Below are 21,972 nucleotides of genomic sequence, written 5' to 3' on the forward strand. Positions count from 1 at the left end.
ATTGTCTATTTATTGCTTTCTCTCTCTCTCTCTCTCTCTCTCTCTCACTCTCTGTCTCTCTTACTGTCTCTGTTTTTTGTCTCTTTTGTCCTCTCTTTTTCTCTTTCCTCCATTTTCTCGTCCTTTCTTTCATACTTTCCATCTCTGTCACTACCACTGTCTCTCTCTCTCTTTCACACTCACTGTCTGTCTCCCTCTGTATCTGTCTCTGTCTCGCTCTCTCCCATCTCACTCTTGCTTTCTCTCTCCCTCTCTCTCTCTCCCCTCTTCTTTTGTCTTTATCTCTCTGTCTCCCTTTGTTCTCTTCCTCTCTTCCTCAGTTCTCACTGTCTTTTTCTCTCTTGCTTACACTCTTCCTTTATTTCATTGTTCAGTATAAGACAATGCTAATGTAAGGGTATATTTTCCCTAAACTTTGTTTATTTTCTCTCTCTCTTTCTTTTTTCATTCTTTCTTTCTTTCTTTCTTTCTTTCTTTCTTTCTTTCTTTCTTTCTTTCTTTCTTTCTTTCTTTCTTTCTTTCTTTCTTTGTTTCTTTGTTTCTTTGTTTCTTTCTTTTTTTCTTTCTTTCTTTCTTTCTTTCTTTCTTTCTTTCTTTCTTTTTCTCTCAGTATCTTTCTCTCTCTCGACAGTGCTTGTGACTGTTGTTTGCTTGAAAAAAACAATTTAAACGTTTTTCATTAGGTTAAAGTTCTTTGTATATTAAAACAATAAAAGCTCTTATGATATAGTAGCATAATCATTTTCAAAATGAATCTATTTGGTGCAGAGCGTTTGGTTATTATTGGTAATATATCTTATAACAAAAAGTAAAGAGCCGTTCGAGAGCTGAAAAACCCGATTCTGTAAAATAGCTGGAATTTTCATCACTGCTTCAGATTAGCGCTAATTAATCATGTTGATAAAAACTGTCTCTCCTTGTAGGTTTCCACTGCACCACTAGAGGGCTCTCTTTCCCTTATTTGATGTGCTCAGCAGGGTTTTATTGCCCTGACCCCAATGCATCAATAGCTTGCCCTCCTGGAAACAAGTGTCCAGCTGGATCTCACCAACCAGTACCCTGCTTGCCAGGGACCTTTCAAAATCAAGCTGGACAAGTAAGAAAGATGTTGATTAATATTCTAGCTCTGACTTTCAGGAAATGGAAACACACTCCAAAGGCATAACCTACGAATGATCTATCTAGGATAGGGAGTCGAAATCTAGAAAGAGTAGTTTTTTTTCTGTTATTGTTGAATGGAAATACCTCTGGCTTAAGGCAAACTGCTCCCCTTGGACATGGACTTGCCAACCCTATAAACTATAACTTACTTTTAGGAATATAGAAGTTAGGGGGCAACATCGATCGGTAAAATTTTACACACCCCATTGTCATATTTTTGCGATAAGAGGGTCGAACACTATAAAAAGTACGTCATAAATTTGTTTCATCTTAAGTTTAACACAACAACATATTGTCTAAATAGAAAGATCACTTGGTTCCCACAAGCAGAAACAGCCCCTTCTAATAATGGGTGTGGAGGAAAAACCTAAATACAACCACCAAAAAATATATTTTAACTTGGCACTCTATCTTACCAATTGTCTCCTGTTTTCTTTTTAATTGACTAATTTAGTTTGAACTGAGCTCCAGACAGACAAATAGACAGACACTAAGTCAAGTCAAGTCATGTTTATTTGTGACGCCCTTAATCACAAAAAATCTCAAAGGGCTGCACAGACTACAGATTATAGCAAACCACAGACTATTATTACACAATCCTTTGTTCTAAAACCTAAATTCATCTAAAAAAAAAACAAAAAAAACAGAGTATGGTTCTGGGGCGCAAAAAGCAAAAAACATAACCTTGTCATGACCAGAACGGAATCAGGACCCAATTGCGTAACATTAACCACAAGTTTTATTGAAAGAAAGAGGAAGGGCTGCGCCCACGATCCGGTGCTCGCTTTACGCGGGAAGCAAGTCGCTCTTGCAATCGGATTGTGATCCGAATACGGAAGTGGATCTTTAGTAGCGGGCGATGGCGATGTCAGGGACAGGTCGATAGCTGGGACAGGAGAGCAAAAAACGTGGTCGGGGTCAGAAACGGGTCGTAAGTCGGGACAGTAGAGCAGACGTGGTCGGGATAAAAGTCGGGTCGTAAGCCGGGACAGGAGAGCAGACATGGACGGGATCGAAAACAGGTTATAGCCGGAGACAAACGGGGAGATCAGGAGCGGGCAGGTGCAAAAGGGAAACAGGCAGGAGTCAGGGTCAAAAATGCTTGCCTTGTAACAACAGATGTTTGCAGAAGGACTGACAAACGGAGAGTGACAGGGCCGGACTTAAAAAGGAACAGGGAGCTAATCAGATAGCCCGCAGCGTCTGGTGGCATTGAGCGGGCAAAGGTGATCCAAATTGGTAATCATGACAATCCTCCTAGAAGTACAGTATTTGCCTTTTTTATTTTAAGGCTCAATACAAAAATCTATAATTTTTAAAGCTTACTGCCTGCTAATTAGTTAATAGACAAAACTTATGTTACAAAAAAATCAAAATCAGCAATGTTTTACCCAAAATGACGGCAAATTACATATTTTTAATAGTATGAAGATAGATAGTCGATATAGCCAGGGTTTCTCCTAGCAAATGTGTTAAGCCCAGTGGTCAGGGATGGAACAGACTCATAATGCAAATTGAGCAAAATTTGGGCAATGAGAAGGAGGATGGTCATTAAATTATGAATGGCATATTTCCTTTCGGTACTGGTTGGGGTGTGGTTCATAGATTTAGATAGATATAGAGAAAGAGGGAGTTTGGATGTGATTTTGACATGACTATTCATCAAAATCCTGGTAGGGGGACAACTAAAGCCTGCTGGCCCGCCAGTTTTTATAAAGACCCTCGATGTGACAATTATGCTACGGCATTGCTCAAAGATCATACCTTTATATACTTTTTGAATCGGCAAGGCAATTTCTAGGGCAGGATATTCTGAATTTTGGGGATCAATAACTGCACGATTCCTCCTGAATAAACTCTTTCAAAATGTTTTCCACTGATCTTCATCGTCTTCATTTTTTTGAGAAGGTCAGTGACTGTATTCTTCTGCTGAGATCACTGGTAGATATATTTTTTTAAATGTCATGTGCCAATATAAGAACTACGGTATTTCTTTGCAACCAATTCAGCGTGTCCCGTTCCCACTTGTTTAAGATGGCAGGGATAGGCTCCAGTGCCCTCGCAACCCTGGTGATGATAATCAGTGCAGAAAATGGATGGATGGTGTTCCCCCGATTTACGCTGTTAATCCATCCTATAACCATCTGAATTAAGTGATCTTCTATGAAGTAGGAACCATCAACGGTATGGAATCTGTTTACTTGCACACATTATGGTGCATGTGGTTTCCTCTCATCTGGGATACTTTTATTCTGCAAAGCACAGTGGGAATTGGAGTACAGAGACACACGATGATTGCAAATTGCGGCTTACTCACTAAAAAAAGCCTCATGTGTATTTGTTGATTCCTCTGAGGAAATTTCCGTTTTACTTTCTACCCTCATGGCAAAATTTAACATGATGTCACATTTGTATCCATCCATCTTTAGTGTTAGTCTAATTTGTTAGAAAGCCACGGACCCCTTAACCACTAGGGTCACATGGGGACCACTTCCCATGGTGTGTATTGCGTAAAAAATACATCCTTTACTTAATTTCAAAGGACAAATACGGATATTACATCTATTTTTGGACCAACATTGCTAATAGAATCCTTCTTGATCAGATTGCTCGCAAACGGCAATTATGTGCGCTTATTTGTTTGTTACTGGTTATGTAAATGATCCATTCGAATTGTTTCAATCAGGGCCCACAAAACTGTTCTCCAATTGGTTAGAGTGTACTGGCACTCTTAATTTGAAATTCTGTGATATAGCCAAAAATCGGATAACTAATTCATAGAAAAAAAGTGTTAAAAGCAAGCAAAAGGCAAACCATGATACTATTTAGATACAGATTGATCTTTTATGATTAAAAGTGTGTGCTGAAACTTTTTTTGTTCTTGGGGGATTTGTGATGAAATGGAAAATAATGATTGGTGCAGCCCTATTTAAATCATGTGTTTCTTTTCACTCCTTGGAAGTATCATGGATTTGAATGATAAACTTATTTGTGATTGTCCTTTTGACCATTTTCCAAGACAAGTCAAGTCATGTTTATTTGTATAGCCCGTAATCACAAAGAGTCTCAAAGGGCTGCACGGACCACAGATTATTGCAAACCACAGACTATTATGACACCATCCCCTGATCTAAAACATGTATGAGGGCAAATAATACACATATATTGTCAACATAAAATATAGGTTATTCGTATGCAATAGAATAGAAGTGTGTTTTAAGCTTAGATTTAAACATTTCCCCTGAGGTTGCAGATCAAATCTCAGGGGGAAGAGCATTCCATAGCACCGGGCCCGAATGGAGAACACTCACGAACCTGCGGATCTCTTTTTGGCTCTTGGGATCACTAGTAGGCCAGCATTTTCAGAGCAAAGGATCCGGACCGGAGCATTGGGGGAAATTAAATCTGAAAGATATGAGGGAGCAAGTCAATGCATGAACCTTAAAATGACATACGCTAACAGGGAGCCAATGCAGGTTAGCTAAAATCGGGGTAATGTGATCAAACTTTCTTGTCTTAGTCAAAAGCCTCGCTGCAGTATTTTGGACCAGCTTAATGGTCTTGATTTTGGAGACCGGAGAGTAGTGCATTACAGCAATTGAGACGGGAGGTAACAAACGCATGAATCATAATATCTGCATCCGACTGAGACAGCATAGGGTGAATTTTAGCAAAGTTGCAAAGATGGAAGAAAGCTGTTCTAGTAATATTCTTAACGTGTGTTTGAAAGGACAGATCTGGGTTAAATATGACAACAACATTTTTGACTAAGTCACTCTGGTATTTTCAGAGTTATCTCAGTGAAGCAGGCCTCCAAATTTCCACAGTTTAGTGTGGCAGATCCCTTCATCTGAAGATATAGTTGAGTGTCATCTGCGTGGCAATGAAAACTGATATTATACTTGCGAATGATATCACCTAATGGAAGCATGTAAATGCTGAAAAGACGGGGGCCAAGTACTGAACCCTGCGGAACACCACAGGTGACACTAAAGGGCTCAGATGTCATTTTACCATATTTAACACAGTGTGTCCTATCTGAGAGGTAGAATCTGAACAATAAGAGGACGGTTCCTGAGAGACCAATTCATTTTTCCGACCATTCTAGTCAGATATTATGGTCCACAGTGTCAAAGGTAGCACTAAGGTTCAGCAGCAGCAAGAGTAATGAAGCGCCGGAGTCCATTGCCAGTAGAAGATCATTGGTTACCTTAATCAGGGCTGTCTCAGTAGAGTGGTTAGCCCTGAATCCTGATTGCATAGATTTAAAAAGATATCAAATCATTCAGCTGCTGCACCACAAGTTTTCCAAAGAGAACCACATGAAAAAAAAAAACAAGACAATATCTCCATTATTATTGTTTTGGTTTACAATTGCGTCGTCACTGCAATACATCATACTGACAAGTAATTTATTTCCAAGTTTAGCGACGTAACAGGACCCAGATAACACAATAATAAACAACTTTTGTTAAATTATTAATAGCTGACAGATTCAATCAAAAAGAAACATTATTCATTTTTAAAGTGGCTTTTTTAATACAGTCTTTGCTTTGAATCTGTTCTCGCTGGTTTGTGTGTTTTTACCTTTGCGCAAATAACCTTTGCCAATCCTACTGTCCTTGAGGTGATGGTGAATATGGGTTTCAAATTTGCGGCCTGTGGGCCAACTTATCATGAAGGTGGTTAGTGTAAGAGCCGCCGGCTACCTAGATGCTAAATAGCTAAGCCGGTATCGACCAATTCACTCGAGTGAATTCCAGAATTACAGTACATGTGGATAAGAACAATATTTGCTAACAGAGTTCCTTCTGCTGTCTGTTTTTAACACGGTTTTGCAAATATTTGACTATGAATCATAATTATAATACTTTTCTACCCACCAACAATCGTAAATTCCGGTCAACAAAGTGCATCTGATTAAAATCTGCATGCTCAAATATGAGAACAAAGTTCATTTTATTTTATTTTACCACACATCTTAAGCCATTTTTTTGGGTCTGCTCTGAGTTTTTTACATCATGTATTTTCGGATCATGTGACCATTCTATATGTTGTTTAGGGCCCGGTCACACAGCCGTTTGCGTCTGTATCGTGGGTAAAATTTTGCGGGTTTTTTTTGCCCGTGGTTGCCCGCGATGGAAAATGCGCAAAATTGGCCAACTCGCTGTTCATCGGTGGTATGCCCGCAAAACAAACGCCGGCGACTGTTCCGCTTCCTCATCGCATCATTTCAGCGTCATTTTCTCGTGTGGACCACGGGTATAAAAGCTGCCGAGCCGGCGTTATGCCGAGATTTACATCCCCTCGCTACTACAACCACTTTCTCGGCATAACACCGGGCTGTAGAAATCATAACCGCTCAAGACACAAGATTTCAAGCTATGGCACCGAAGAAGCCAATATGTTATTATTGTAATAGTTTTTCATTTTTATTTTATTATCTTGTTATGAAATGAAAAGAAATGTCAAGAAATAAAAATGGATTAAGACGAGGTCACTACGGTGACGGGGATCCATGTCCACCCCTTGACATCTCGAGCACAACTGACGTGTGCTCGGCAAATCGCGCTGTATATACGCGGAGAAAGGCGTTTGACCGTCACACGCATTTTTTGGTTTGAACAAATTTATTGACACTAATAACAGAAAACAATCTTGACAATCTCAACAGCAATCAAGCACATTCGCAATATTATATTTCAATATGACGTTTAACAGCAAACACAATGTGAGGTTTGAACAACCCTTCTCGAAAATCTTAAGAGCAATCAAGCGTATTCACAATTTCGTTATATAACATCTTTGTTAGTGTCAATAGATCTGTCCAGGCCAAAGTCGATTTTTTTTGTTCTGAACAAATCCACCGACACCAACAGCAGCAAAACAAACACGACAATCTCAACAACCATCAAGCATAATCACAATTTTGTTATATCTGACAATATGACGTGACAATATGACGTTTTAACACTTTTTCCTGACATTTTCAACATCAATTAAACAATTTCAGAGTTATTATCTTTTAACACGCTAATTTCACGTAATAATAATAATAATAATAATAATAATAATGCGATACAGGCGCAGAACATGCTATGACCGTGCTCCACCCACGACTACCCGCTGAAATTTCGCGTCCTACCCATGTGTAACCACGCCCTGGCCGCGGCCATAGCACTTCGTTCCGCGTCATTTCCGCGTCATTACCTCGTGTGCCGCCCGCGGTTAACACGTGGTCTAAAGTTTTGAGCAGCGCAAAACTTTTTCGCGCGGCCAACCGCGTGTGAATTTCCGACCGCGTGTAAAGCACTGCTGTATCTCGTCTATATGGCAATCTCAAAGTGTGCAACATCGTCTGCTTCACGGGCAGAAATTTCTGGCCGTGATTCAGCCTCGATACGCCCGTGAAAGGCTTGGTGACCGGGCCCTAAAGTTTTGAGCAGCGCAAAACTTTTTCGCGCTGCCAACTGCGTATGAATTTCCGACCGCGTGTAAAGCACTGCTGTATCTCGTCTGTATGGCGATCTCAAAGCGTCCAACAGCGTCTGCTTCACAGGCAGAAATTTCTGGCCGTGATTCAGACGCAAATGGCTGTGTGACCGGGCCCTTACAAAGACAAACACAAATTTACTAGTGAGCCGGAATAAATCTAGACTGAGGGCTGCATCACCTAAAATGTGAGGCCTTAATTTCTAGAGAACAATGCCAGGGTATCCATACTGAAAATAGCACCACATTGCAACACAGAGGTGAAAGTCGTCTTTTTGTGTTGTCATTGGTGGTTGTGGCAGTACAAATTGCTTTTGCTTGTTTTCGTTCCTTGAGGATTAAAGGAAACTTCAGCGACCTGACATTGATGCCGATAATACAGAGAGCAAAGTGTAATGTTTTTGATTGATACCTAAGACTTCTGTTAATTTTGGACATAGAAACTGAGGACTTGATTTGCGGGTATAAAAGTTGAAATATCCTGAGTACATTGAAAATATTTGATAAACTGCCCGTTTTTCTCCTGTTATGTATCATGTGAGTAATGTAAGAAAACATATGGACTGATTTCTCTTGAAGGGCATCACAAATCTTCCCAAATGTTGCCGCATGATATTGAATTTGGCGTTGTGGAAAAGAGCAGCTTGCCGTATTTCCTCAGTGCCGCCATGAAAAAAAAGAATAACCGTACTACAAGCTGCAGTGGTTAAAATGTAGCAAAATAAATGTCTTGTAGTCTAGAATTTACGGTGTATGTGGTTTCTTAAAAGTGAAGTGCATTATTTAAAGTGTCCTTCAAAGGTTTTCTCAATTAAGTATGTGTTAACAATGCCCAACTGAGTCCAAAAGCTCTTATTTTTTTATTTTTTTTAACTCAACTCAACTTCAACTTTATCGTCACATATGCTCTCTCAAAAAATACAGCACAGATTAAATGAACTCCACTGTCCCACGTGCAAACTTGCAATAAACCAGGCACAATATAAATAACAGCAGTCAAAAAAAAGGAAACTTGCACCTGTCTGTTTTTTTCTTACTTTTATCAAAGCTGTTTGTGGAAGAACACATCAGTTTCAAGGAAAGGGGGCAGAGGGAGTGCTGGGTAGTGACGTCATGCTCCTCCCAATAGATTATTGTTGTCAGTGTAGCATGGAAATGATCAAAATAAGAAAAGGTCAGCTTCTTGTAAAGTCCAAATGCCAACTCAAAACCCAAGAAAGGGGAAAAAAAAGAGTTTATTCAAGTGCGTTAAAGAAATTCACATACTGGCACATGCATCATGAACGAGCTGATTGAGGCTGCAAAGATGACGTGAGCCAGGGGATGGCAGCAGAGTAAAACATATTTTAAACATCTCCTTAAAGTCTTTTGCACTTTCTTCATTTGTATTAATTTATCACAGATTGAATGGCTTATTTTTCCATCTCATTTTGCGAATAAAAATAAAAATAGATATATTTCAGAAGAGCAAAATATATTTGTCAGAGATTTTCTTGTTAAAAAACATCCTAAATGGATTTTGAGACCGCTGAGGTATAAGTTTGAATTGCATATCAAAAAGAATGTTGCATTTCCTGAAAAAAGTTCTAGCATCGGTGAGTGCCTTGCAGTAGTTAATAGTTGACACTAGCAAAACAAGCGACTTAAGGATCTGTTGGTTGTCGCTAACATCTGCTCATCCTTGTTATATTTTCCAGAATTTGAATTTGTAAATTGCCCCTCCACAGGCCGAGTGCATTACGTGCCCAGCAGGATTTTATTGCGCCGGCTTCATGGATTCAGGCATAGGCAATATGTCCGGGGTTCACACTCCCACGCTGTGTCCTAGAGGATATTATTGCCCACCAGGTAGGATGCCAAACATTTGGATTATAATCACAACCAATATAATGCCTCCTAGCTAAGTTATATCCATGTAAATTACTCCCAATGCTTTAGCTTGTAATAGTGACATGAGTTTTTTTATTTGTCCCCCCAAACAGGTGGTTTTATAAGTAAACAGCCCATTATTTGGCGTAATGGTTTTATTGGCCTATAATGATTATGAAAACCATCACTACCTCTGATGCGTAATTTCTCCAAAGGGTCGCAGTCTGGTGTAGAATTACCATGTCCAGCTGGCACTTTCGGTGGCCATATGGGCTTACCCGCCAAGTCGGGCTGTGAACCCTGTCCTCCTGGAGCGTACTGTGCCTCATCGGGACTGGAAGCACCGACTGGGCTATGCTCTCCTGGGTAAGTGTTTATAATCCAAAGAACAAATACAAATAAAACAATTTACTCAATTGGAAGAAAATGCTACCTATTTTAAGCAGAATCTTTCTAAATTTTAGATACAGAAACTCTCTTAATTAGTTAGAGTAAGAACATCTTCAATTTTAAAAAGCTAACTTCACTCATTAAGTAGACAGTGTTCACTATTTTTATCTTCCTGATGTATTTAAACAAGATAATCTATATAAGAAAATTAATACAGATATACATAAAATGGGCAACATATTGAAAAATGTTTAGAGAATAAAGTAAAATAAGTGTTTGAGGAGCAGTGGTTAGCGCGTGTGCGGCACAGTTCTAAGGTCTTGGGAACCTCCTGTGTGGGTTCAAATCCAGCTACCGGACTTACTGTGCGGAGTTTGTATGTTCTCCCCATGCTTGCGTGGGTTTCCTCCGGGCACTCCGGTTTCCTCCCACATTCCAAAGACATGCATTTCAGGTGGATTGGCCGGTCCAAATTGTCCCTAGGTGTGAATGAGCGGGCTAGTTTTCTGTCCCTGTGTGCCCTGCAGTTGGCTGGTAACCAGTTGAGGCTGTCCCCTGCCCACTGCCTGAAGATAGCTAGAATGGGCTCCAGCACACCTGCGACCCTACTGAGGATAAGCGGTGCAGATAATGAATGAATGAATCAATAATTACACTGCAAAAAATAAATTCTTACCCCATTGACAGAAAAAAAAAAGCTAACTCAAAATGTACTTTAAAAAAATGTTTTTGTGTATTTTAACTATTTTTATTCAAATGAAATAAGAAAACTTACAATAAGCAAAATTATATGATCTAGACCCCACGACCCTACTGAGGATAAGCGGTGCAGCTAATGAACCGCTATTATCTAGAAGCTAGTCGATCATTTTGCCTATAATATGTATTTTTTATGATAGAAAACATTTCTTGAAATGAGGAAAAAAGTGTACATAAATCAATTTAGCTTATTTTAGGGATATTCATTTTTACATTTTCCAAGAAGATAGAACATCTGATGGGCTCCAGCACCCCCGCAACCCTACTGTGGATAAGCGGTGCAGATAATGGATGGATGGATGGATAGAACATCTGAAAAAAAAAAAAAAAACATATACCTAAAATGACCAAGATTTTCTGCCAATGCAGGAAAGGTTTGTTTTGCAGTATAAAAGAGTGAAGTAATTTGTTATCTGCCAAATCAGGTATTGTTTTCTGATTTTACCGCAAAAAAATTAAACATTTAATAAGATTTTAAAAATTATACTTGAATGGTCTGCATTTATATAGCGCTTATTCAAGTCAATGAAGACCTTCCAAAGCACTTTACAATGTGCTTCACACTTACCCATTCACACACAAACTCACACACCAATAGGGAGTCAGCCATGCAAGATGCCTACCTGCTTATTGGGGTCATTAGGGATTCAGTGTTTTGCCGAAGGACACTTCAACATATAACAAGGAGGAGCCGGGAATTGAACCTGCGCCCTCTTGATCCCAAGACTACCTCATGAGCTAATGCCGCCCTTGAAATTAACATAAAATATCTGCCTGTGGAACAAGCATTATTTTTTTGCAGTGAAGTCTTGTGATGGGATATTAGTAGGACAAAAGTACTGCATATAGATGTATTTGTAAAATGATTAAGAAATTAAAACATTTCACAATTGGGAAATGGGTAAAGACGCTAATACATTTTTTTAATAACTACCATGATCTACAGAATCTCATTACTTGTGTCTTTATTAATCTAAATTGTAAAATAACCTTATGGACACACAGTATATAATGTCCCTTTGTGCTTTCACAATAACACTTTTCACACCGCCCTCCCATATGCTCTTGTTCTTATCCCCTATCCCCCCATCCCTTTTTTTTAGTTACCTTTGCATTCAAAGGTCTGTCTCTGCCCAGCCTGAGGACGGCACATCCGGGGGCCGATGCCCTGCAGGATTCTACTGCCCAGAGGGTACCAAGGATAGGGTTGCATGTCCTGTAGGCACCTTTAACTCCATAGAAGGTGACCCAGATGCATTGATTGTCATGGGAATAGACCACAATATCTAGCTCCATGCGATTAGATAACTGTTTTTGCTATTGTGCAACAGTATGTGACCTGTCAGCCAAGGCTATGGGTGTGCGCCATTCTGTGACTCTACTTTGTGAAAGACACAGTTCTTGTTATGTCTCTTGCTTGGAATAAATCTATATTTTTCCTTCACCTTACGTGTACTGCAGCAAAGTATACACATTATAATGCCTTAGGCCACAGGAAGGCAAATCTTCGCTAGCTGCTTTTGGTTCAAAAAATTGGTAAATGGACGAGGCCATGAGGCAATAAAAAATATTGATTTATTTTTTTTGTATCTACCAAGGCTTTCTGGAAATCCGATACCTTGGCAATATATGAGGACAAAAGCATATCCATGTGTTTCTCTTATCATCACTGCCTTATTTCTTTATAGGTTTAGGACATTTTAATTGTTTTTTAAGTAAAATAATAGAATTTATAATTAAAACAAGAATTCTTATCTCATCCACCAGCTGGTAGATTCTTTTGACAATTTTTTTCAAAGTAAAAAAAAAACCCCATAAAGTGAGCAGAAAATGTTATTTAATTTTGCAATCTACCAGCAACTAGATAAGCTAACTTTGCTTATTTTAAGGAATATTTATCTTATTTTTTTGTGAGATAAATCTTTTTTATGATAAGATAAGAAAAGGAAATACACAAAATGAGAATATGTTTCTGCTGATGGAAATAAAGGATGTAGTCTTCATGCTGGGCATTTCTGCCTGACGCGCCTCCTCCAGCGCCTTTGGAATGCTTGTGTGCCATGAACACTCGGGCCTGACTGGGTCATCAACTGGGGACCACCGGTCATTGATGTTTCGCTCCTTTAACCCCAGGACATCTCCCGGTGGCGGAGCGATGGCTGGGAAATCTCCCTACCAACCACTGATGCCACTGATGCCCTTGATGTTACTTGAAGGCCCCCAGTTCCTGTCATTCCTCCGCAGCCACAGCCAGAAGCTGCCCTTTTCCACCTCTTCTCTTTAGTTGCCCTCCGGTTGCCCGCTCCTGTGCATCCAAGGTCTCTGAGCAAGCGGGACGTTGAGGAGCCCACAAAACCCTTGCACCCCACCTCCACTGGGCATACTGTTCTTTTCCAGCCCGCCTCCCTGCACTCGGCTGCCAGGTCTTCATATTTCACCCGTTTCCTCTCGTATGCTGCCTCTATTCCCTCCTCCCAAGGGACAGTGAGCTCAACCAGGCGGACCGCCTTGATGGCTACAGACCACAGGACAATGTTTGGCCGCAATGATGTTTCTGCGATCTCCCTGGGGAACCGCAACTGCCTTGTGAGGTCAACTTTCATTCTCCATTCGCTGGCGGGTGAGAGGAGCCTTCCAGAGTGTAGCGGGCGAGGGGCATTGGTGTTTTTGCGAACGTTGTCGCCAGCCCTTGCAAACTGGATGAGGTGATTTGATGAAGGAGCTGGCTGACTGTTCTGTCTGCAACCTTCGACTTCCTCTGCCAGCTTCTTTAGGACGGCATCGTGCCGCCACCTGTAGCGGCCTTGGGAAAGTGTCATCTAGCAGCTTGAGAGGATATGCTGAAGGCTCGCATTGATGGTACTACAGAGGGGGCAGATCACATCAGTGCCGAACCACAGATGTAGATTTTGGGGGCAGGGTAGTGTGTTGTACGTCGCCCGGATCAGAAAGCTGAGCCTGGCTTGAGGGATCTTCCACAGGTCACGCCACGACAGAGGCCTGTCCATGACCCCTTCCCAAGTTGTCCAGATGCCCTGTCTGCTCTGGGAAACCGCTTTGATGGTATGGCGTTCCTGCTCAGTCCTTATCAATTCTGTCACCACCATCTCTTTCCTCTCCCGCCTGGAAGAATTTGACCAAAAGAGGGGCACGTCGCTCCAACCAGGACCTGCTCGCCCTACTTGGACCCTGCCGACCACTTCGTGATGTTTTACCCTGCCGATTGCCTGGTCAACCTCTTCTTCTGCCTTTCACCTTCTTCCTGTTTGAACCTTGGTGCCCGCTAATCTAACAAGATGATCAGAGGACTCTCTCAACTTCAAAACCATCCGGGCCTTCTCCTTCTTATGTCCTAGGCTGATGGAATGCAGCGGCAGTTGGAGTATGTTCCGACCAAAGCGGCCCACGTCTGAGAGGCATCTTGGGAGCTCCAACCACTTCCTAATATAAGAGTTTGCCAGCCTATCCAGCTTGCTTGCCAGTGAGAAAGGGACCTCACGCACCTTCAAAGGCCACATAACCTGATGGTATAGTATGCGCTAGTAACACCATACTTTGTATTTGCCTGGGAGCTGGCTCTGATTGATCCTTGCTAGGCCTTCCGCAAGCTGTTTCTTCACAGCCTCTGCCGCCTGCTTGTCTGAGAGGTCTGCTGTGTAGGAGCGCCCTAGGCTACGGATGGGTTGCTTTAATAGTAGCGGGATCTGCTCTCCTCCTGCAGTGAAGATGGTATGGTCGTCCCTGATACCTTTCCTTAGGGACAGGCTTTGGGACTTAGAGGGCTTGATCTTCATTCTTGCCCAGCCTACAAGCTCATCAATCCTCTTAAGCATTATTGATGTGCATGCTGCTGTCCGGAGAATGGTGGTGACATCATCCATGAAGCCTCGCAACGGTGGTAGCCTTTGGCCAGATGGCAGTTTCACTCCGCCGACCATCTTCCTAGCACCGATGAGGATGATTTTGAAGGCCGCGATGAACAGTATGGGAGAGATCGAACATCCCATTGCTATCCCCACTTCAAGCTGCTGCCATCCTGTAGTGAAGTCCTGGTGAGCACAGCACATCTGCAAATCTGCAAAGTACTTGGCCACCATGCCTTTAATCCAGTCTGGCATGTGGAAGAAGTCCAAGGCGAAGCTGATCAGCCAGTGCGGGACGGACCCGTACGCATTGGCAAGATCCAGCCACACAACATGGAGGTCGCACTTCTCTCTCATTGCCCTTTGTATTTGCTCCCAAATTATTGTTTTATTGTCTGCCCCTATCTTCGGTGTTTTTTCTTCCCGTTTTGACAACTAAACTATGGATTACTTCTATCCTATGGACATGGGTTTTAACGCACAAGAAATGCGTGTATTCAAGGAATTTCAACTCCTTGCCCTGAAGAATTCTCGTGCCGGCGTGATGAAGGGGCCTATCGAGGAAGAGCCGGAGCTAGCGAAGTCTTCGGTACCATCCGTAATCATGGCAAATGCGAACTCACGACCAAATAAGATCATCGAGTGCTGGTGGAAAACATCGAAGCGCACAGGGAGCGCAGTTGCTGTGTTTTGCGGAAACGTGGCCCACGTTTAGCATTCCGGACGCTAACGTGTAGCCACCCGGAGCTTCCCGGAGCAATCCGGCTTCAACGCCGCTAAACAGAGACATAAAAGCCGGGGGGAATCGGAGAGGAGGCGGACTTGCTAACACGAGGTGGTGTATCCCTGGATTTTCACAAAGAAAATGTTTCCATCTGCCGGAGAGATGTCGAATTTTTGGACTGGCGTGACGTCATCCACTTCGCTACAAGCACCCCTAGGGCATCATGTTCATCTGTTAATAAACAACGGGGTAGACTGCTGGTAGTGTGAATTTCCCTACGGGGATGAATAAAGTATTATTCTATCTATCTATCCACACACCCTGAAAATCATGGGACACCAGCCTTCTGGCAGCTGGTGTCTATATAGCTGTTACTTGTGAGGTAGCTGGTCAACCTCTTGGTCATGATGGAAAAAAAGATCTTTCCTTCCACGTTCAAAAGTGCAATGCTCCTGAATTGGCCAGTTGCTAATGGGATAATGATTTTTTTTTTTTCTTTGCAATGTATAAAATATTTCCAAATACACACACACACATATATATATATATATATATATATATATATATATATATATATATATATATATATATATATATATATATATATATATATATATATATATATATATATATATATATATATATATATATATATAAATCCCCACTTGCTATTTCATTCAGAATTTGACAAATTTACTGAAGCTCTCTTTTCTACTTTTTTGAAAAGCAATGTAACAAAAATACTGCAATCATGCCTAAACATTTTCTGATCGGGAACAAAAATATTTGTTCTAGGTGCGACGTCAGTGGAAGACTGCCAGCTTTGTTTAGCTGGACATTATTGCAGCAATTTTGGTCTCCCGTCCCCATCTGGACCCTGCAAGCCTGGATTCTACTGCACGGAGGGATCCACTACAGCCACGCCCTTTTGGAATATCTCAGGTAACACTCAATTATTTGATAATTGCTCTATTCTTTTCACATATCATTTCGTTTTCAATTTCATTGCAAGCCTCTGGGTGATATTTTACTTGTTTGTAGAGCATTATAAATGTGGTGGTGCAAAGCCCATGTGAAAAAAAGTTCGATATGACACTCGAAAAACTACCCCCGGTTGTGTGTTATACGAGCGCAGCTGGATTTCACTCTGTCTGCTTCCGGGATGTCAAAACAGGCATTTTTTTCTTATTTCAAATTTCATACTTCTATGCTGAATGTACTAAAACCACTCCCCGCTTGGCTGTCACCTGTCAAAACTGTCAATGAAATGTCAGAGGATGACCTGGAAAATGGATGCTATTTCGTCAGGGTTCTTTCAATACTTATCGCGTCTGATCCCTCTAGTTCACTCTTGTATTCCTTTATGAATTTGTGCACATTTGTGTACTACAACACTTTAAAGCTGTCATGTTTTGGGATTTTGTAATTTTTTGAGTTAGCATTTCATGAAAAAGGACACATGTCAAAGGGCAAGTAAGCCCTTCTGTTCTATTTTAAACATGGCCCCTTTTGAAATAATCCTCCATGTTTGAAATGGTAAAACAGAATAATTAGTTATTTTGTTAGCAAACTTAGAAAAAAGTTGTTTGCAAACTAAATAAATATATTAATTAATAAATAAATATAACGGCAGGTAGCACGGTGGGGCAGTGGTTAGCGTTTGTGCGGCAAAGTTCTGAGGTCATGAGATCAAACCTTCCGGTGTGGAGTTCGCATGTTCTCCCCGTGCTTGCTTAGGTTTCCTCCTGGTACTCCGGTTTCCTCCCACATTTCAAAAAACATGCTGTCAGGTTAATTGGCCGGTCCAAATTGTCCCTAGGTGCGAAAGAGTGAGTGAGTTGTCTGTCTCTGTGTGCCCTGCGACAGGCTGGCAACCAGTTCAAGGTGTCCCCTGCCCACTGCCCAAAGATAGCTGGAATGGGCTCCAGCACCCCCGCGACCCTACTGAGGATAAGCGGTGCAGCTAATGGATGGCTATACAACGGCGCCATTAAAAACATGCAACCCTGTAAAAATGCGTCATTTTGTCAAACACAACCTAAAGATTAGGTATTTTTACATACATTGACCTACCAAAAATTTTGTAAAATGTAGTAAACCCGAGAAAAAAAAAAACTATCTTAGTTGTTTGCAAAGAACATCCGCAATTTAAAAAAAAAAAAATCTGACTCTTTTTTGATTACAAAGTAAAGGCATGGTCACACAGCTTTTCACGGGCGTATCGAGGCTGAATCACGGCCAGAAATATCTGCCCGTGAAGCAGACACTGTTGGACGCTTTGAGATCGCGATACAGACGAGATACAGCCGTGCTTTACACGCGGTAAAAAATTGACACGCGGTTGGCCGCGCGAAAAAGTTTTTGTCTAAAACTTTAGACCACGGGTAACCGCGGGCGGCACACGTGGTACACACGAGGTAATGACGCGGCCAAGACGTGGTTACATGCGGGTAGGACGCGAAATTTTAGCGGGTAATCGCGGGTGGAGCACGGTCATAGCACGTTTGTTCTGCGTCTGTATCGCGGTGTTATCCGGTGCATTAGCGTGTGTAACGCGTGTAAGCACGGTCACCCGCGATAAGCACGCGGAACAGTCGCTGGCGTCTCTTTCGCGGGCATACCACGGGTAAACAGCAGGTTTAGCCAATTTTGCACATTTTCCACCGCGTCTGCTTCACGGGCAGAAACTTCTGGCCGTGATTCAGCTGCGATACGCCCGTGAAAGGCTGTGTGACCATGCCTTAAGCATACATCTCTGTTTATCTTTCTGAGTTGTCTCTTTTTCCTGTTTAGTCAATCCTCGGTGTCCTGTGTTTGAGAGGGACCACATCTCATTTTACAGTGGTTAAGTGCGTAGCGATTAAGCAATATTTACAATCCCAGGCGTCACCAATATTCTGAAGCTGAAAACTACATTGTTTGTTACTAGTTAGCATATAGGGCTACCGTCTTGATATGTATCTCTAAAATAACACGGCATCATCATATTATTCTGTTGTTGCTTTGTTATTATTATGTTATTCCCTATTTAAAATTAATAAGCAAATATTATTAAACTGAACCATATAGCTTAGGTTATTACAGTGGATGGTAATGACTGGAAATAGGGTTAGAATAGGCTCAATCAACCACAAAATACTATTACCTAGAAAAATCACAACTATCCATCCCTGCCTAGCTATTTCTAGAAATAGTCTGCAGGCTACCCAGGTGTTGTTGGGAGCACCTACAGGCACCACGTTGGTAAGGATAGCAATCATTTGTTCAGGGTTTCTCATTTAAATTCTATTAATTGGCTTTTTGTATTTTTTAACCAATAGACGTTGAGTTTTACTTCAAGGTAATATCTAGCTATTCTTTCTAACTAGGTAACTGTCCCTTTAAATTGTTCATATAACAAAAGACTTTCCCTTAAGAGTCCAACCAAAGAATAAAAATGTCTGACAAAGCTGTTTTCTCCACAGGAGGCGGCGCGTCTCCATCGACACGGCTCGGTAATTCAACCTCGCGTCATTTCCATGGAGCTGTTTGTCCTGCTGGCCACTATTGTGTTGAAGGGAGCGTGAAACCAAGCCCCTGTCCCCCAGGTACCAAACCAACCTCAACTAAGTGGCTAGGAAATCTAATTATTCTCAACTGCTATCAGAAAAGCTGCCCCTAATAGATTTTTCCAAACCCTCGTCAGTTCTCCGACAGTCTTGCTTTGTGGGTGACAGCTTGCTTTTAAATACTTTAGCTCCATAGGTTTTGCACAATGGCATAAAGCCCCTGAAGTAAAACAGCAGACTGTAATCAATTCCGATCCTAAACGAAGCTGTAAAATCTAATGGCAACTCTATGAAAGCGTCATAACGGTCGTTGGGCTGTTTGACAAAGTGAATCAATGTGACCATCTTGTAGTTGCCTACAATGTAATTGAATCTTTTTTTATGCACGTGTGCATGGCGTGACCTACAGCAGTGGTGAGTTATCTTATTCCAGGTACTGGTTCATTGTCTGACAATATTTTCATGGCCCAGCCTGTGGGCGGCATGTTTACACTTCGTCGTCTATAATTAAACTATGATAATAACAACAATTACAACATTTGGAATAATAACAATATTTGTAAAAATAATGAGCTTAAATCCTCTGTGAAGTCATTTGGATCATTTAGATGTTCTCGTAACATTACACCAAAATCACATTACTTAATATTCCAAACTAGAGTTGTGTGGATGCTGGTCCCCATACCATCCATGTTTTTCGGAATGTGGGAGGAAAGCGGACTGCCCCAGGGCATGGGGAGAACATGGAAACTCCACACAAGGAGGCAGGTAGCTGGAATGGAATCCAGGACCTCTGAACTGTGAAGCGGATGTGCTAATAGCAACACACTCTGGTCACTATTGTAAAGTTTAATGAAAAATGTCACGTCAATGCGTGTATCAAGTAATTAAAAGTACACATTCACGAAATTTCTTGTTGGTGTTGTGTGGTCTCTTTGTCGTGTTCTCGATTTAGGCTGTTTTGGCCCAAAGAGGTGCACCCAAAATCCAACTCTCAAAGTAAAACTGAACCTGTACTCAAAGCATTTGGATTATTCATGTCATCCAACGTGACAGTTGCACCGGCTGCCAGGCAACTGCGCCCACCTCTGCAGACCACACTGATTTTATTTAAAACACACACCTCAAAGACCTGGTCCAAGTTCTTACAGAAACGTACAAGTCTCAGTAAAACAACAATAGTTAAAAAATAATGGAACTTATTTTTCTTTCTGTGCACCCACTACGCATGGCCCGGTACTAGTTCGCTACTTAGTGGTTGCCTACCACTGACCTACAGGACATGGTTGTGTATTTAACAGGTACCTTCCAAGGGAAGGCGGGAGCTGAGTCGGAGGCCGACTGTGAAGCCTGCTTACCAGGATTCTACTGCCCGTCCTGGGCTCAGACCTATGTGGACCTGCTCTGTCCTTCTGGTTGGTTCTGTCCATCAGGGTCTGATTTTGGACATCACTCAGGTAAATACACAATGAACATCTGTATAGGGTTGAATCATGTAGATAAGTGGTGTCAAACATTAAATCTGCAGGCCAGATTAGACCTGCCGATAGATCTAATTCGGCCTGCAAGAAAAATGAGCCACTTCATGTCAAACAGTGATATGCAGTTTGAAATATTTCCACTGAATGTTAGTAAATCCAGGCGCCACTCGTAAACAAACCACCCATCATAGCTCTATTTGCTAAATACCTTTTATCCACCAGAGAACATTGAGTTAAAATAGGTGTGATTTTACTTAAGTATCAGTCATAGATGCGCTGTTCCACTTTAGTTTTTTCAACAGACTGGAAAGTGACACAAGAAGCATATAAACACTAATTCAAACAATGAATGTATATTTATTATAGACTGGAGCTTGAGCTTATTTATTTTTTGGCAGACACCCAGGTGCTCTTTTTTGAAATTGTGTTTTTTTTCGTATTGCTCTAATCAGCGCATCTGTGAATTTTGTTCAAGTTAAAGAATAAAGACCTGGGTTTCCTCAATGTTCTCCAGTTGATTAATCGCAGTCAGATACTACAGCTACAGTGGGTGCTTTGCGAGCGACGACTGACTTTGGCGGCATCCAGTGGACATTTTTAACACTGCTAGTCATTGTTTGACACGATGCAGCTCATTTTTCTCATGCGCTTCTCTCATAATTGTTTTGCGGGACACATAAAGTGATGTGGTGGCTAGTGGGCCATGGATTTGACACATGGGGTTTAAGGCATGTGGTGCGTGGACCACAACTATTATTCTATGTTTTATTATCCCCAGCGATTGGAATTTATTGGTTAGCACCTGGATTGAAAAATACATAATTAAATGAATATGTAATGAAAGCTTACAGCAAAGTCCCCAAATGTAGGTGAACATTTTCTTTAAAAAAAAGAAAAAGAAAAACTGGAAATTTAAGCTTTTCTATCGTTATTCCATCTCCAAATGAACCCTTTCCATTTTATTGGCAATATTTTCTTACATTTCTCAGTGGCTTCTAACTATAGAATTAAGGCAAATTGTAGAAGACAGTAGGGGATAATGTGCAAAGATGCGCACATTGCTGCACTGAAATTAGAATCAACTCTCATTAGCATACGTAGGTGGACCATTGGGAAAGATAACAATGACATTCCAAGATACTTTGAAAAAAGTACCTTTTGCGGGATTATTTAGCTAATTTTGGCATTATTTTAACCAAAAGCTGCTGATAGGCCTGCTCAGTGCTGACAGGTCTCCTGCTGCAGCGCGTCCTCGCCTCTCTCAGGATTTTTTGCGCAGGACAGTCGCTTTCCTTTTCGCTTCTATGACCCCAGTGTTTAAAATATGCCACCTGTCTTATCTTACCAAGGCAATTCCGCATATAACAATACCCATTACGTAAAACAAGAGAACACCAGATGAGCTTTTCTGATCTGATTTGGCCACAGGACGTCAGTGCCCGGTCGGCCATTCGTGTCCATATGGTAGCGCTAAAGCATCCATCTGTGGCCCAGGGTCTTTTCAATCTTCAGCTGGACAATCTGTATGCAACAGCTGCCTACCAGGTAGAGTACTTAACACTGGGGTGGGCAACTTTTTGGAGTTATGTGTTGCACTGGGATTAAAACAAATTTGGCCAAGGTGGCGAGTCCTGGAGACCTGTCTGTTTTTTTTTTTTTTCATTTTTGAGTAAAGATACATGCAG

At 41.4% G+C, this 21,972-nt stretch overlaps 1 protein-coding gene and 1 pseudogene across 1 annotated transcript in view; one reads left to right on the forward strand and one right to left on the reverse strand.

The window, feature by feature from the left end:
- LOC148357910 (uncharacterized) overlaps positions 1 to 21,972 on the forward strand; it is a 149,155-nt gene that overhangs the window by 58,259 nt on the left and 68,924 nt on the right. Inside the window, 8 exon segments of the mRNA XM_088345819.1 lie at positions 924 to 1,096; positions 9,381 to 9,501; positions 9,738 to 9,888; positions 11,775 to 11,914; positions 16,054 to 16,200; positions 18,723 to 18,845; positions 20,108 to 20,263; positions 21,716 to 21,832. Coding sequence (XP_088201945.1) covers positions 924 to 1,096; positions 9,381 to 9,501; positions 9,738 to 9,888; positions 11,775 to 11,914; positions 16,054 to 16,200; positions 18,723 to 18,845; positions 20,108 to 20,263; positions 21,716 to 21,832 — 1,128 coding nt within the window.
- LOC148357911 (uncharacterized) lies at positions 13,491 to 14,891 on the reverse strand (annotated as a pseudogene).

This window comes from Urocampus carinirostris, chromosome 10 (genome assembly GCF_059441175.1).
Source record: "Urocampus carinirostris isolate Australia breed hairy pipefish chromosome 10, RoL_Ucar_1.0, whole genome shotgun sequence".
In the NCBI taxonomy this organism is placed as follows: Eukaryota; Metazoa; Chordata; class Actinopteri; order Syngnathiformes; family Syngnathidae; genus Urocampus; species Urocampus carinirostris.